At 46.6% G+C, this 17,896-nt stretch overlaps 1 protein-coding gene across 2 annotated transcripts in view; it reads right to left on the bottom strand.

The window, feature by feature from the left end:
- Positions 1-4,235: 4,235 nt before the first annotated feature.
- The window catches only part of basp1 (brain abundant, membrane attached signal protein 1), a 28,321-nt gene continuing 14,660 nt past the window's right edge, over positions 4,236-17,896 (bottom strand). The window contains exons 2-3 of one of the 2 annotated variants that reach the window (XR_004616806.1): positions 4,346-6,521; positions 4,274-4,312 (exon numbers count right to left, since the gene is read on the bottom strand). Coding sequence is in view for 1 of the 2 variants with exons in the window: in XM_034614271.1 (XP_034470162.1) it covers positions 5,849-6,505 (657 nt within the window). In the remaining variant the exon portion in view is untranslated. Of the gene's footprint in view, positions 6,522-17,896 lie in introns of both variants that reach the window. The other variant, XM_034614271.1, reaches the window with a different exon arrangement.

Raw genomic sequence — 17,896 nt, 5'->3', positions numbered from 1 at the left:
AGGAGAGAGAGTGTGTGAAGTAGAGAGAGTGTGTGAAGTAGAGAGAGTGAAGTAGAGAGAGTGTGTGAAGTAGAGAGAGTGAAGGAGAGAGAGAGTGTGAAGTAGAGAGAGTGTGTGTGTGAAGGAGAGAGAGTGAAGGAGTGTGTGAAGGAGAGAGAGTGAAGGAGAGAGAGAGTGTGAAGGAGAGAGTGTGTGTGAAGTAGAGTGTGTGTGAAGGAGAGAGAGTGAAGGAGAGAGAGAGTGTGAAGGAGAGAGGGTGAAGGAGAGTGTGTGTGTGAAGGAGAGAGAGTGTGTGAAGGAGAGAGAGTGAAGGAGAGTGTGTGAAGGAGAGAGAGAGTGTGAAGGAGAGAGTGTGTGAAGGAGAGAGAGTGAAGTAGAGAGAGTGAAGGAGAGAGTGTGAAGGAGAGTGTGTGAAGGAGAGAGAGAGTGTGAAGGAGAGAGTGTGTGTGAAGGAGAGAGAGTGTGAAGGAGAGAGTGTGTGTGAAGGAGAGAGTGTGAAGGAGAGAGAGTGAAGGAGAGTGTGTGAAGGAGAGAGAGTGAAGGAGAGAGAGTGAAGTAGAGAGAGTGAAGGAGAGAGTGTGAAGGAGAGAGTGTGTGTGAAGGAGAGAGTGTGAAGGAGAGAGAGAGTGTGAAGGAGTGTGTGTGAAGGAGAGAGAGTGAAGGAGAGAGTGTGAAGGAGAGTGTGTGTGAAGGAGAGAGAGTGAAGGAGAGAGTGTGAAGGAGAGAGTGTGAAGGAGAGAGAGTGAAGGAGTGTGTGTGTGAAGGAGAGAGTGTGTGTGAAGGAGAGAGTGTGAAGGAGAGAGAGTGAAGGAGAGTGTGTGAAGGAGAGAGAGAGTGTGAAGGAGTGTGTGTGAAGTAGAGAGAGTGAAGGAGAGAGTGTGAAGGAGAGTGTGTGTGAAGGAGAGAGAGTGAAGGAGAGAGTGTGAAGGAGAGTGTGTGTGAAGGAGAGAGAGTGAAGGAGAGAGTGTGAAGGAGAGTGTGTGTGAAGGAGAGAGAGTGAAGGAGAGAGTGTGAAGGAGAGTGTGTGTGAAGGAGAGAGAGTGAAGGAGAGAGTGTGAAGGAGAGGGAGTGAAGGAGAGAGTGTGAAGGAGAGTGTGTGTGAAGGAGAGAGAGTGAATGAGAGAGTGTGAAGGAGAGAGTGTGTGTGAAGGAGAGAGTGTGAAGGAGAGAGAGTGAAGGAGAGTGTGTGAAGGAGAGAGAGTGAAGGAGAGAGAGTGAAGTAGAGAGAGTGAAGGAGAGTGTGTGAAGGAGAGTGTGTGTGAAGGAGAGAGAGTGAATGAGAGAGTGTGAAGGAGAGAGTGTGAAGGAGAGAGTGTGTGTGAAGGAGAGAGTGTGAAGGAGAGAGAGTGAAGGAGTGTGTGTGAAGTAGAGAGAGTGAAGGAGAGAGAGTGAAGGAGTGTGTGTGAAGTAGAGAGAGTGAAGGAGAGTGTGTGAAGTAGAGAGAGTGAAGGAGAGAGAGTGAAGGAGTGTGTGTGAAGTAGAGAGAGTGAAGGAGAGTGTGTGAAGGAGAGTGTGTGAAGGAGAGTGTGTGTGAAGGAGAGAGAGTGAAGGAGAGAGTGTGAAGGAGAGTGTGTGTGAAGGAGAGAGAGTGAATGAGAGAGTGTGAAGGAGAGAGTGTGAAGGAGAGAGTGTGTGTGAAGGAGAGAGTGTGAAGGAGAGAGAGTGAAGGAGAGAGAGTGAAGGAGTGTGTGTGTGAAGGAGAGAGAGTGAATGAGAGAGTGTGAAGGAGAGAGTGTGAAGGAGAGAGTGTGTGTGAAGGAGAGAGTGTGAAGGAGAGAGTGTGAAGGAGAGAGTGTGAAGGAGAGAGTGTGAAGGAGAGAGAGTGAAGGAGAGAGTGTGAAGGAGAGTGTGTGTGAAGGAGAGAGAGTGAATGAGAGAGTGTGAAGGAGAGAGTGTGAAGGAGAGAGTGTATGTGAAGGAGAGAGTGTGAAGGAGAGAGTGTGAAGGAGAGAGTGTGAAGGAGAGAGTGTGAAGGAGAGAGAGTGAAGGAGAGAGTGTGAAGGAGAGTGTGTGTGAAGGAGAGAGAGTGAATGAGAGAGTGTGAAGGAGAGAGTGTGAAGGAGAGAGTGTGTGTGAAGGAGAGAGAGTGAAGGAGAGAGAGTGAAGGAGTGTGTGTGAAGTAGAGAGAGTGAAGGAGAGAGAGTGAAGGAGTGTGTGTGAAGGAGAGTGTGTGAAGGAGAGTGTGTGTGTGAAGGAGAGAGTGTGAAGGAGAGAGAGTGAAGGAGAGAGAGTGAAGGAGTGTGTGTGAAGGAGAGTGTGTGAAGGAGAGTGTGTGTGTGAAGGAGAGAGAGTGAAGGAGAGAGAGTGAAGGAGAGAGAGTGAAGGAGAGAGAGTGAAGGAGTGTGTGTGAAGGAGAGTGTGTGAAGTAGAGAGAGTGAAGGAGAGTGTGTGAAGGAGAGTGTGTGAAGGAGAGTGTGTGTGTGAAGGAGAGAGTGTGAAGGAGAGAGAGTGAAGGAGAGAGAGTGAAGGAGTGTGTGTGAAGTAGAGAGAGTGAAGGAGAGAGAGTGAAGGAGTGTGTGTGAAGTAGAGAGAGTGAAGGAGAGTGTGTGAAGGAGAGAGTGTGAAGGAGAGTGTGTGTGAAGGAGAGAGAGTGAAGGAGAGAGTGTGAAGGAGAGAGAGTGAAGGAGAGAGAGTGAAGGAGTGTGTGTGAAGGAGAGAGAGTGAAGGAGAGAGAGTGAAGGAGTGTGTGTGAAGTAGAGAGAGTGAAGGAGAGTGTGTGAAGGAGAGTGTGTGAAGGAGAGAGTGTGAAGGAGAGAGTGTGAAGGAGAGAGTGTGTGTGAAGGAGAGAGTGTGAAGGAGAGAGAGTGAAGGAGAGAGTGTGAAGGAGAGAGTGTGTGTGAAGGAGAGAGTGTGAAGGAGAGAGTGTGAAGGAGAGAGTGTGTGTGAAGGAGAGAGTGTGAAGGAGAGAGAGTGAAGGAGAGTGTGTGAAGGAGAGAGAGTGAAGGAGAGAGTGTGAAGGAGAGAGTGTGTGTGAAGGAGAGAGTGTGAAGGAGAGAGAGTGAAGGAGAGTGTGTGAAGGAGAGAGAGTGAAGGAGAGAGTGTGAAGGAGAGAGAGTGAATGAGAGAGTGTGAAGGAGAGAGTGTGAAGGAGAGAGAGTGAAGGAGAGAGAGTGAAGGAGAGAGAGAGTGTGAAGGAGAGTGTGTGAAGGAGAGAGAGTGAATGAGAGTGTGAAGGAGAGAGTGTGTGAAGGAGAGAGTGTGAAGGAGAGAGAGTGAAGGAGAGAGAGTGAATGAGAGTGTGAAGGAGAGAGTGTGTGAAGGAGAGAGTGTGAAGGAGAGAGAGTGAAGGAGAGTGTGTGAAGGAGAGAGAGAGTGTGAAGGAGTGTGTGTGAAGGAGAGAGAGTGAAGGAGAGAGAGTGAAGTAGAGAGAGTGAAGGAGAGAGTGTGAAGGAGAGAGTGAAGGAGAGAGACAGATGTTTCTGTGTCTTCATGTTCAAATGGTAGAATCTCCTTCGATTCCCAGGGAATCCGTGACCTTTGACCCTGAGGTTAAATAATATTTCCTCATCGTCTGAGGTGCATGAAAAAAAACTGACTCCTCCTGAAGTTTCAGTCAATTTCTTATATTTTATTACTGTTGCACCATTTATACAAGTACATATAATTTTGAATGCATCAATTTCCATATCATCTTTTTGTTAGTTGGATGGACGTGTGGTGTGGCGATAGCGGCGGTGAGACATGGGATGAAGATATCGACCGTAGTTGCCATGGATGGAGACTGAGAATTCCTTTTTTTATTATTTTTATTATTATTTTTTTCCACTTGACCAAAAAGACAGGACTACAGGTTCACCCAACCACGGACATGCAATTCACCGAGTCAAGAGAAGAAGAGAAAATGAGCCCGGCGACGCACAGCGCTCCTCGAGTGGGTGTTTCTGCTACGGTTTGACAAGTGTGGCGAGGAACACGCTGCGTGTCACTGGACGGAACGGAAAAGTTTGATGGCTGAGATGAGTAAATATATATGAATACACATACACCCACATGCATGTACGCATCAGTGGAAAGCAGGAAAAGTACGTTTATTCAAATATTGGTTTCTGGCACCGTAAGCCAATGTTTTTTATTTATTTTCTGTCAGTTGGTTTAATTTGTAATTTACAGATTGTCGATAATGAAATATCACCGATGTTTCTCCTGACGTCTTTTCCTTTCTTCTTTCCTTCCTTTCTCCTCGTTCTCTCTTTCCTCGTTCTTTCAGTCTGTCGTTCCTCCTCCTGTCCTTTTTAATTTTTTCACATCATAGAAAAGCATGAATATCTTTTTGCTGCTCGAGTCCTTCCTGCCTTCCTTCCTTCTTTCCTTCCTTCCCTCTTTCCTTCCTTTCTTCCTTTTTCACCTTCCACTGCTGCATACATGCACTGACTGTATATGTGATATATATATTCCAGGAAAGTTAAGAAAATGAATGAGGCATGGAAATCAGAGGCTGCCTTTCATGTGCAAGGCTCTTCCATCCCATAATGACGGCGAATTTATGGGACTAACACTGAGAGTGTGATTTGATGCAGCTTAATTGAATTTCAGAGACAGTTGGGCCTTGGCGGAGGTTTGAGTGACATTCTAGTTAAAGTTTCTGGCTTTAATTACCCGGGTAAGAGAATTTCAAGGTGAGGAAACCTAAAGTGAGAAGGGCTGCAGGAGTTAACTAATCCTTAAAATAGAAAATCTCAATTATTTCATTCTCAAATTTTATTAATTTGTTTGGATTTGAGTTTATCCTGCCGCTAATCCTGCAGCAGAATGTAGGACTGATTTAAAAAAGGATTTGGTTTCTGCCGTGAAACTGCACAGTCACAGGAAAGAGTTTAAGAGTCGAGTCTGTTTTCTACCGACAGGATGTTGACGCTCCTGAACGTCACCTGCCCGGAGGATACGTCCTTTGGAAAAACTAATCTTATCTGATAAGAGTTTGTCTTCAGATGCAGGATCAGAGATTTCCGTCTTTCTAAGAACATCGTAGACATCTCTTCAGCGAAGCCTTGCAGGTTTTATTAGCATATTACAAATGTTAAAAAACCACTTAGTTCACTTACAATATACCTAAGGGTTTCAGTACAAAATCTAGAATCTTATCAGAAAAATTCCTATGACTGTTTTTTATGTCTAAGAATGTGTTTTTCTCTGCAAAGCTCCTCAGCAACCTCCAAAATGTCTTAGAAAGCCCAGACGTTCTCCGTCCTCACGACAAACGTCAACTCCTGAAGTTCAGTCGTCGGGAAAAGAAAGTGGGAGAGAAAAATGAGAATCAACACAACCAAACGATACCAACGGGGGGGGGGGAGACACAACCACAGCTTTAGAGATACCAGGCCGAGAACACGACACTCTGAGGAGGAAGAGGAGGAGGAGGAGGAGGAGTGGACGGATTCACTGGACGTCCAGCTGGAGAAGAGATTTCTTAAACTCACCTCCACCAACTCCTTCTTACACAAGATCAATTTCCCCAAATTTAGATATTCTGACGTCCACAGAGCAGCAGGACACGTGTGAGCCGCCCAGACGGGGGTCAGGCTCAGCCTCTGGGCTGGTGGGGGGGCGTGATGGATGTGGAATGGTGAAGCCGACACAGACTCGTATCAAAGTTCAAATACTACAGCAGAAAAAAATAGAATAAAACATAACAATAATAATAGCAATAATCATCTGCAGCGGTGGAAAACTTCTCCAGGTGTTTGCTCCGGTCCTCCTCGTTCAACAAATCGTCATCATTACAATTATTATCATTATTGTTGTTATCAGAATACGGGCGGGCTAGTTAATTTCTTCTTCACTTTTTTTTATTCTTCATCGTCGTTGAGTTAGGTACTTTATTTTTTCATTTCCGAAAAGAAGCTGTCCATTAATCTTGAACTGCTACGGTTTGATCCTTGCTTGGTGCCTCTGTGGCGTTCGCCTCCTTGGCCGGAGGTTCGGCGGCTGGTGTTGAACTAGGTGCAGCAGCGGCCTCCTTTGCCGGTGCGGGAGCCGGCGCCGCCGCCGCCTCTGTGGGCTTGGGGTCAGGGGAGGCCGCGGGGGCCGTCTCGGCTTTGGCTGCTGGTGCCGCTGGGGCCTCAGTCTTTTTGGCGTCGGCCTCATCTTTGCTCCCGGCCACCGGGGCTGGAGCCGCGGCCTTGGCCTCAGGCTCCTTGGGGGCAGGGGCCGATTCTTTGGCCGGGGCGGGGGCGGCTGGTTTCTCCTCGGCCTTGGCGGGCTCTGCGCTCTTCGGCGCCTCTGTTTTGGGCTCAGCGTTGGCGGCAGGTTTCTCGGGCTCCTTTGCGGCGGGAGCTGCGTTCTTTTCCTCGTCTTTGGCCGCTGCGGTGTCTGCTGCCGGCGCCTCCTTGGCCGCTGTGTCGTTCGCTACTTCCTTAGCGTCGGTGGCAGCCGGGGCCTCATCTTTGTTGTCTTTCGGAGCTTCACTCTCCTCGGCAGAAGCCCCCTCGGCTTTGGCATCTTTGTCTTTGGCCTTGTCGTCATTTACGTTGTACCCCTTCTTCTTTTTGCTGAGCTTACCTCCCATTTTGGATCTCTGGCTTCTGAAAGCGAAGAGGAAAGAACAGTCAGTGTTGTTGGAAAATAATGAGCACATGTGAAGCGTCTCTTGTTCTTTTGTATATAGAGAAACATCATGTTGGCTTTTTGATGAAAGCTCTCAACCTGAACCTCAGAGATATTCATCATGTTATTCATCATGTTATTCATCATGTTATTCATCATGTTATTCATCATGTTATTCATCATGTTATTCTGACAGATGAGCACGAGGACAGGAAACAGTGAGTGAAAAGTGATTTTAAAATTTATGAAGCTCATATTTAACGGAAGGAAAAAAACAAGATTCTTCATTTAAGCTGATTTTACACGAATGAAAAAGATTTTATTCGATTTCTGCCGATAGATTCTCCAGGATCATACACACTGGTTCTTTATCACACAAACAAGAAATGCTTTCAGATCATGTTAAATCATGTAAAACAGTGAATCATCAGCAAAGAATTGATTTCTGTGAATTAGATCTTTGTATTTTCTTGGCTCCAAGAAAGAATTATGAAAAGTGATTTAGACAATGAGCAGGTAGACAGCAAACAAACAACACACACACACACACACACACACACACACACACACACACACACACACACACACACACACACACACACACACACACACACACACACACACACTCTGCTGGCTCTCCTTCAGACGAAGCTCTTTTTTCCACCATCACCATCTGTCGGCTCAATGGGGGACAGGACTTCAATAACCCAACAAATCAGGCCTATTAGGAGCAAACTCGAGAACGGAACAATTTGTTGTTTGTAAATCGAAGTCTGATGCCTAATTCTGCCAAAAACCATTGGCAGTGTATTGTTTGTGTGTTTTGAATTCTGCCATCTCAATTTCAAAAAGTGCCACGAAAGGAAAAACTGTTCCCGGATAAAGCAACAATCTCAGTTCACACTTCAACACAAGTTTATTTTACAGCTTCACAACTCTTCACTGAACTCATTTTAACGTTTAGTCAGAAAGTTGTGAGTGTGTGTGGAATATGTTGAGTTAAAGGAATTAACACGTTGTGGGTAAATATAGATATCCTGTTGCTCGCCCTACGATCCGTAACATTTTTACCGTCCACACAGTCGGACCTCCCAGTTTCAGCTGTGGCCTCGATGCGTTTCTCCTCCTTCAGTTTTTTGCCGATGCTTCTTTTATCCTTTTCCTTTTCCATTACTTTGAAATGTTGTATTGTTTTATCTGCAGCTGACATCAGAGCAGAAACAGTTAAATCCTGAATTTGGTGAGAAAACGTTGAACATGTTTTATCAATTGTTTGGAGTCGTTTTCATTTCCCCCCAATAATGAGCCGTAATGAACTTGAATGAGTCTCAAGGAAAACCGACACAAAACCAGTTAGAGAATGGGTATTTAGTATCGTGAACATCTCGGAGTACAAATACTCTTAAATGGCAAATACTAATACTGATGTCTAAAAGAAGGAAGATGGTGTAAAATGTAAATTCTGAAAGTGGTGTGTGATTTTCACGACACCTGCAGTCTCCTCTGAAACCTACAAACCTGCTCTGAACGCACACCCGACCTTCTCCTCCTGAACAGACCCAGCCACTGAGACACTCGGCTGGACACTCAGATTCCTGTGCCCTGTGAATGGGACAGAGCCGGCGGTGAATCCACTCAAAATGCTAATCACCTCGTCGCGGCCGAGTGAATTACTCCACTATTCATGCAGAACTCCCCAGAGCGTCCAACAGTCGGTATCTGCCAGGGCCGCCGCTCCTGCCGCAGCTTTACACCAGCCACAATGGACGTCCCTCTGCTGCATCACATCATTTGACTGCCGGCTTGTGCTGCCAGTACAATGACTCACAATCATCTGTGCAGACAATGGCTGCTTTTCAAGCTAAGGCACGCCGTCGCTGCTGGGCGTGTGGTTTTAGTGTCTGAAGAGCCGGGGCAGGGCCGAGACAACCTGGAGAAAATGCTCTGGGTCTCACAAAAGACTTAATTTAACCTGCAAACTGCAGCCAGGGGGCACAAGGGACGTCTGTGGACTTCCAGCATCACTTCATTTCAGCGGCATCATCATTGATGTGCAGCTACGTGACTTTAGACGGACACTTACACGGCTGCTGCTCCACTGGGTGCAGCTGCTGCTTCTGTTAACCACCGACTCTCCATCACACTGGAAACTGTTGAGCTAATCTTCTAGAATCGATAATCATCTCACAAAATGCCCTTTTACCAAACACCTTTAACTTTTGCTGTTTCTTTCATCCTTTTCTTTTGAATTCTCCTCTGATTCTTTGTTTTTTACGCTCACTCTCCGTCACGTCATCCGTCAAGGCGCCGGCGCCACTGCTCTTTCCCCAGTCTACCGCTCGCCCCCCACTTCTCTGTGCGATAACCCCTCCATCGTCACTCCAGCCTTTCTGAGTCTCTGCTCTCGTCTGCTTCACCTGCACTGTTTCCTGTCCTGAGTGTGTAATTTCAATCCAAAACGCTTCCTCCCTCCTCTGCAGCCGCTTATATTTTCTAAATTAGACTTCCCCTCCTGAGATAGTTTTCCTGTGGATGCACCTTCACCATCTTCTCTCTCAGCTGGAACCTCTTCTTCCTTAATGATAACACGATGCTGAAGCCCTTATGTTTGCAGATTTTTCTATGTGGGTAGAGCTGCATCAAACATTTTTTAAATGCCAAAGGGTGAAACGATCAATCAAAGAAATAAACTCACAGAGGACAGTCGAGCTAAAGCTTCACGAGGACCGACTGTCTCCTTATGAAACCACGTTTAAATCCACTAGATCCAGTATTTTTATTCCTGTCTGCACCAAATCTCTCATAAATATCAAACATCTTTCATCACAATCCAGAGAAAAAAGTCCTGGATCCGCCCACGTAGCGCTGAGCAGTGGAAACTTTAGCTGCACTTGTTTGTTCTCCTTTGAGAGAAACATAATGTGCACAGGAGCAAATTCAACAGACCTCTCTGCATGAGCGGAGGCCATCTTGGTCGTTAACAGAAATGCTCCAGCTCCTCTCTTCAGTCGTTTGTCCTTAGTGCTGTTTAAGTCTCGATCAGCTCATGGTTTTGTTTTCCAGCCCATAACTTTACTGATTCTGCTCAGTCAGACGTCTGTTTTCATCCAACAAGACTAAACCCAGTGTCCACAACCGGCCCAGCACCACACCGACGAAGGGAAGAAAGATTTGCTCACAAGAACTTTCTGTGGAGGTAATATCGTCAGCCTTTAATTCTGCTCAAAGCTGCATAGCAACAGAATTAGTATTTCTACTCTCTGGGGCTAATGTTCTGCTAATTAACGCAGGGTTTAAATTGCTTTTACTAATGAATTGTTTTCTTTCCATTCAAATGTAGGAAACGCTGCATTAAACATCTATGGGTAAAATGAAGCCTCGCTCCTCTTCTGATTTTTCAGCTCAGTCTGTGAATTGATTGGTTTCGTGTGTGAAATATCACAATAAGGTCCTCTCTGCACAGATGCCTCGTTCTCTTTGTAAATATTTGATCTCCGTTTCCTCGGAGCACATTTTTGTGGGTCACATTGTAATCCCTCTCTCCCGTCCCTCTGCTCGGGCAGATGGACGTCTCCAGGAGGTCCCGGCGTCTCGGTAAATCCCCGGCCTCGGAGCAGTGGCCAGCCGAGCCTGGCCGGTTCTGTGTCCCTGCCATCCAAGATGACATGGTAAAGGTTGAAGCTGTCACCGTCCCGACTCCACGCGGCTCGGACACCGTCGCTCCGCGGGGAAATCGACTTGACAGCAGAGAGCGGGGGAAACTGCTGGAGCACTAACAACGTTCTGGTTTGAAATCAAGAACATGGATGAGGAAGATTTTTATTTGGTGTCTCGCAAAGACAGACTATTTTTATTCCTGCAATTTGCATGCAGTAAATTGTTGCACTCAGCAACAGCTTCTCTTTCTATTGATATGGAACATTATTATGTTCTTCTCGTCATTTCCATCCCCAGATCATGAGAAAGTGGCTTTCAAGAGCACGACTGTGGCCACATCCACACGACAACATTTCTCTGCTAAAGAGGCGCTAAAACAGAGAAGTCTGAAAACTCTGGGGCTGCGTTTCAGTCTGAACGAGAAGAAGCTGAGATGTTTGGAAAACGACGACGTCGACGCTCACAACCTCTTGCTGATTCGGTTGTTTTCTGTCATGACACAGCCTTCTCTGATTCGTCAGGCTCCTGTCACGTGACCTCCTTCCAGAAGATTTGATTGATTGAGTTCAATTCTGTATTTTACAAAGATGCAGCTGTTAAAATGTGGAGGAGACCAGATGTTACTCAAACAATCTGCGGCGATTCTGAAACCGATATGAGTTTTCAGCCGTGTTCCTGTGGACGAGGATTAAAACTGAAACGCTCGTGTGGAAAAACACCATTTTCGGTCGTATGGGTGGAGCCTGTGTCTGTCGACTAAACTCTGAATACGCTGACGGTGACTAAGGTTGTTTTTTTCCCATAAAACTGACGAAATGGATCTTCGAGGTTTTCACAGAGTGACTGACGGTGTGCTCCTCGTCCTCACTCCAGCCTGGGGACACAAGCTGCAGTTTCCCCTCCTGTGTCCCACTGAACTGCGTTTTAAAGACAGCTCTGCCTCATCCGCCTGATGGAGGACGGATCTGCCGCCGCAGCGCGACAAGCAGCTGCTGCACGCGGCTCTGTTTCAGCTTGGTTGGAGGAGATTTGCACCGAATCAGTGCTCAGTCACTCGGTTCTTGGGCTGACCTCCATGACACAGCAGCTGTCAGAGTCACAACACGACGGCTTCACGTACGTGGATGTGTTCTTGTTTGTTTTTTTATATAAACCTACCAACAAAAAATAGCAAAAGTAAATGTTCCAGTTTGCGTGAGAATATTGTCATCACAAAAATATTTGATTTCTGCCAGTTTTAATATTTATAATAAAAACTACACAAAAACCAGAAGAAAATACGTCAGTACACATACAAAGACACACTTGTGAGTATAAGTGCAACAAACAGAGCTATTCCCCCGTGTGTAATCTGCTCTAAAGTTAACACAGATTAACAGAATGTTATAATCCTGCACATCTGTGTCACAGCAGCGCTCGTTCAAAACTGTCCAAATAATTAGGTATGAATTAGGTAACGTACAAAGTCCTCGCTCCGACCTCCTATTGTCCTGTGTTCTACGTCAGATTCACTGAATTCATGTTTTTACAAATGTTAAATGACACCGTGAAGATTCATATAAATCTCTGTTTCGTCAAATCTCAGGATGCATGGTTAGCCTAGCTTAGCACAAAGACTGGAGACAGGGGGCAACAGCTAGCCAACAAACCTGCAGGTCACCTGTGAGCTTTACACCCCGAGGAGCAACGTGCACGGGAAGGCGACGTGTGTGTCAGGTGAAATTAGTTTGAACCTGATTTTTTAAAAAGTGAGCTCCGTAATGTAGACGTACGCTCGAGACGTGAGGAAGCAGCAGAGTCACAGCACCGAAACCCAAACCCCTCGTAAAAACTGTCTGTGTCGTCAATCTGCTGCATAAAGAAACGTTAAAACTCGCCGGCCGCACCGGCCCGGGGCAGCGGTGTGTGAGGGAACACAGGGACGTGGTTCAGTAGCTGCGGCGAAGTATCTGGCGCCAGCACTCATAACATGAATGCAACGCTACGGCTGTAATTCACAACCCTGCACTTCCAGCTGGATGATTTAAGACGAGTCTGTTTCTCCTGCAGCCGGCGAGTGCAGGGAGCTGAGTGGACAGGCAGGAAAACTGGAGCAGAAAATCTGGCCCACTCCACACACACACACACACACACACACACACACACACACACACACACACACACACACACACACACACACACACACACACACACACACACACACACACACACACACACACACACACGTCCACACCAGCTCTAGAGAAAAAAGGTGGAGCAAAGGATGCTGGGGGATGGGAGGGGGCTGAATGACAGATTCTGAAGTCCATGGCTGAGGTCTGGGGGGGGGGGGGGGAGATTCTCACAGCGCTGCTCTGAATTGTGACATCAGGGCCACAGATGATGCAAAAGTATTTTTTCTCCATCACGTATTCTACATTTTAGCCTAAAACCAAAAAGCTGCGATTTAAAACTCACGCCACGGAGAGAAAGCTGCGGCTCTTGCTTCCGACTGCGTGACGCTAATTTCATCATCGCGTGACTCGGGATCAACGGGAGAATCAAGCAGCAAATTAAAAACTACATTTCCCATCTGGACCACCCAGTCCGGGATTGTTCCGGTTTTAAACTGGGCGACAAATATCTGCGAGGCACCAACATGTCGCTGTTTTCACCACAAATAAAATAATAACTATTTGTAGTTATATTTATCTATCAGCATTACTTTTTATTATTTATACTGAAACAGGGATTGATCTACACAAAGTCATGGTGCACTCACTCACACACACACACACACACACACACACACACACACACACACACACACACACACACACACACACACACACACACACACACACACACACACACACACACACACACACACACACACACACACACACACACACACACATTCATTGGCGTTTACAGGATCAATCCCCAAATTGACGGAGCTTGAGAAAACTGGTGGGATGGAAATGGTTATTGATCCGCCCGGTCGACCACAGAGCCGCTGTGTGTTCAGCTGCTGCTTACGAGTCCGAGGACGCCGTCGACGGGGGGGAAAGCCAGCGAGACGCTTTCAGACCTGTTCCTTTAGTTCTGAATACAAAACTGCCCTGAAAGCTTTAATGGCCGCCGCATTTCGTCTGGATGGAGGGAAAGTAAAAAACTACGATTTGTTATTGTCCTTCTTCTCTTCGTTAAAGAGCGTCATCTGTCCGTTTGAGAGCAGGACTTATTGATTTCAGGTTTTGTAAGATTTTCCCTCAAACAGCTCTGCTTGTCCTTAGATTTGTTCAGCTTGTGCTCAGTGCCGTGAACGTGGCTGTCAGTTGATGTTAATCATCGCCTCCTTTAGCTCGTTCATCAGTTTTGTAGCTTGTTGGCATAGAATCGAACCCAGAGGACCAACGATGAGCTAAAGACTAATTAGCATTTAGCAGCTATCAGCATAAGCGTGTTAAAGGTCACGGCAGCACCTGCCCACTTCCTCTGGGTTACTTGCAAAGATCCGGCCGCTGGGAATGTGACTGATTGGACTCAGATGTGTTTTCAGACTCAGGACCAGTGGCCCCTGTGGCCTGTTTGGTATCAACATGGTCTCAAACCTGCGGCGTGATCAGCTCCGAGGAGCTCTGTCTGATCTTCCACTGGAGTAACGTGTCCATACTGGTTCTTCGCTGGCTTCTAACTGGACCTGGAGACTCATCTGGATTCGCCTCAGGCGGATCTTCACGATATCAGGAACTCCATCAGCCACAGGAGCCGAGCTTGAACCCCAGGGAGCAGCTGTGTGTGTCGGGGCATGAACCGACTCGCCCAGCGGCTCCTCAGGGACATGGCGCTAACTTAATGAGGCCTAATCGCTGTGGAAACGTGTTGTGAAGTTGGATGTGACTGAGCTGAAGACGAGCGGCACCGTAACGTTTCATCATGTACCCCGTAATGACGTCCTCTGACCAATCAACACGCTGCCTTGCAGTTTAATTGGCTGATGTATCAGTTTCGACTTGTCCTGCAGGCCTAAATCGCCTCTGTGGATTCTAGATGTCGACTGACTGGCGTTGACTTCGGCGCTAAGCTACACGACCTCCGGCGTCGCAAAACAACAACTTCTAATCGTCCTGCTGCGTTTGATCAAACTGTGAAGTGTGAAGTTTTACCCCCTGTTCATATTGTGCAGATGCTTGCGTCACTTTATCCAGACAGAGCGACTGAACGGGGCTGATTTGGAAATGCAGCAGCATCAAGCTTAATGTACATGACTCTCCAGTTGATGCTAACTCGACTCATGTACATCCATACAAACCAATGCACAGTGTAAACATGTTTGCAGGGGGGGGGGGGGGGGGGGGTTGTTACGCGTTGCACATTGATTTGACTCGTCTGTGGCTTTTTCAAACATCAATGAGACTTTAATGATTTTCCTTCAGAGGTGACAAACGTCCTCAATACGTCTTCAGAAATATGCACGATGACGCATCGACTCTCCAGTTCTTTGTGAATTGCATGAATACAGCAAATCGACCCGGCACTGAACTTTAAACCCTCGACGCGTCCCTGATGGATGTGGCAGCGACAGAGAGGCTGCGGCTTTGAAGCTGCTGGTATGGGATCTATATTCAGCCTGAAGAACACGGTTCAACGTTCGGTCTCCGTCTTTGGAGAGTTCAGGAGTGAGTTTGTATTTCGTCTGAGTGGATAACACTGACAGGATAGATCCACCTGAGCAGGGCCAGCGAGGAGAGGCTGTTCTGGTTCGCTCCTCGCTGGACACGGAGTTTACAGCAAAATCTAACTCTCCAACTGAGAAGTAGAACACGAAGGCCGACTTTGATAATGTGAAGCCCGTCTGAATTCAGCGTGCATGAGCAGCACGGAACAAAACTTCCCCCGACTCGTTAAACGGAACGAGCCGATGGGGAAATGGTGAAGTTTATTAAGAGAAAGAAAATCCACTGAAGCCGAGTCATAACTGCACTGCAGGTGTAGAGAGCGCGCGGGGACAGATTCAAACTTAAATAAGCATAAAAGAAAGACTTCGTGTGGGTTTCATTCAACTTCTGATCTGGGATCTGCAGAACTGAGAACACGACGAGACGAGACATCCGCAAATCTGCCCTTTTCTGTTCATATCAACTTCACAATCTAGTGTGTGTGTGTGTGTGTGTGTGTGTGTGTGTGTGTGTGTGTGTGTATGTGTGTGTGTGTGTGTGTGTGTGTGTGTGTGTGTGTGTGTGTGTGTGTGTGACACAGGTAAATGTGTAACTTGTCCACATGAAGCAGAAGTTCAGTGTTTGTATGGAACAGGCCACTTCCTCTTTATCTGCCACATCCTTCAGTGTTGATTAGAAGAATATTTTATTGGATTTGAGAAATAATCCGTGAATTTACTTTAAATTCCACAAATAACACAACAAAGCACCTGATTGTTTCTTTAATCGACCAATCACTCTCACTCTGCTGCTTTTATCAGGGGAGATATCTTCCAACCGGCTGGATTCATTCGTTCAGTAACAGCAGCACTGACGTATTAAAGCTCATTGATTCACCGGCTGATTAACGTTTAATGAATCACTGCTAATGTTTCACACTTCTCACTGTGTCTGGAACGCATATCTCATGAACCATCTTATCGGTTACACACGTTTCATGTGTATTCACAGATATCGTGGGGGCTGATCAGCAACGTCCATAGAGTCACTTCCTGAGCTGAATTTCAGAGCTTTTATTTTTGAAAGTATTGTTTGAGGACGACTCATTCTGAAGTATCAACACAACATCACAAACACACACGTGGAGCAGGACTGGTACACGTAGATAAACGTACTCGTCACTATGTGCAGTATTTGAGGTAATGATACTGGTATCAGTATCACAACATCTCTAGTTTCACGTGAGGAACTGTTAGAGCGCCCCCTCCTGTCTAGATTGTTTCAAAGATCAAATAATCACATCATTTAACTAAAATATGAGCCGTGAGGACGTGATTCTCTTCCATCTCTGATTCCTCAGCTCAGCAGTGGAGCAGCAGTAGTTTAAAGATGAAGCCATTAGTGATGAAGTGAAACCCAACAGCTGACGACCACCTCAAAGCTTCATGATGCGTGACCCATGTGCGTGCATGAATGAGCGTGAACATTATTCTACCTGACGGAGCCTCGTCTCTGGAGCGTTTGAGAACCACACTGTTGAAACGCTGCTCAGCAGAGATCTGCCTCTGAAAAGCTAAGATCAGCAAACTGACGACGATAATTATGAACTGCCTGCAGCAGATTCAAAGTTTCCCTGTGAACCTGATCCACTTTGACCTGCTGCTGTTTGAAGAAAGGTTCTCTGTTCTCAAAGAACCAATCTACACGCAATTATGGAAATTTGACGCTTCAGTAACACGCACATGCACAACCTGACCACACTAAAGTCCAGCCCCACAGTTTTCAAACTAAATTGGGACCGACAGCATTTCTAAACTTCTCCGTTTAGTTTGAACACCAGGATTAACTAGATGATGCTTTTTCAAACGAGCGAAGTAATGTGGATGTCACATGTAAATAAAGATGGACGACATGACAGCTGTCAAAAGTGAAGCCAAAGCAGCTTGATCGCCTCCTGGTGGCTGCAGGATAGGTGACACACCCTGTCTCCTCCATGTTAGCCAAGTGGACATGGGGCAAACTACGCTGCACATCAAATACTTTCAAGGATGGAACTTCAATGTGCCTGTTCTTAATCTGAGGAAGTGACCATGAAACACAGCGAGCAGTTTACAGTCATCAGCGTGACAGTGTGTTTCTGCAGAAGGCCACAGAGGCAGCGCTGACGCATGTAGTGACACACACACACACACACACACACACACACACACACACACACACACACACACACACACACACACACACACACGCGCACACACAAACACACACACACACGCACACACAAACACACACGCACACACACACAAGGCATTTTGGCTCATGTGTGTAGAGATAAACAGACACAATGTTTATTAATGAGAGACGGGGACAGTGTTTCTGAGAAATATGTGAACTCTGACCTGCACCTCCGCTCACTGCTAACACACACACACACACACACACACACACACACACACACACACACACACACACACACACACACACACACTCAGCCATCCATCAGCCTCAAGGTTTCCTTAAAGAAAACAAGAAGGGGCCCCGCGTCGCAAAATGTAAACTCAACTAAAACGCTGCATTTAAAGAGACAGTGCAGTGAAACAGGTCCTTAACTAAACTTTTAATTAAAGTAAAAGTTATTTCTGAGTATTTCTATTTTCTGTCCGCTGGGGGGGGGGACACATGCATGAGGAGTTTCATTCCTCATGCTGTGTGTGTGGAGCAGTAGGTGACTCGTTTTAATCCAGCGAACACAGACTGGATTCTTCTGGAGAAACTGAATATGAATATAACGACGCCACATGTGGGGAAGTGTCTTCTCCTCCTTCCACCGGGGTCAGACCTTGTCTGGCGTTTGTTTTCAACCGCCTTCGGTGCCAGATGGGTGGTGTTTACTGCATCGGTGGGGGGCAGGCGGTGTCAAGTAAGTTGTCAGTCCCAAACGAAGGTCACTAAATAACCTGTCACCTGAACTCCGACTGCTCTCACACCACAAACTCCACGACTGTCACCTGACTAAATTATAAAAAACACTTTCACAACTGATATGAAACAACAGT

Source organism: Hippoglossus hippoglossus, chromosome 17 (assembly GCF_009819705.1).
Source record: "Hippoglossus hippoglossus isolate fHipHip1 chromosome 17, fHipHip1.pri, whole genome shotgun sequence".
In the NCBI taxonomy this organism is placed as follows: Eukaryota; Metazoa; Chordata; class Actinopteri; order Pleuronectiformes; family Pleuronectidae; genus Hippoglossus; species Hippoglossus hippoglossus.
This window is presented reverse-complemented; position numbering and strand designations above follow the sequence as displayed.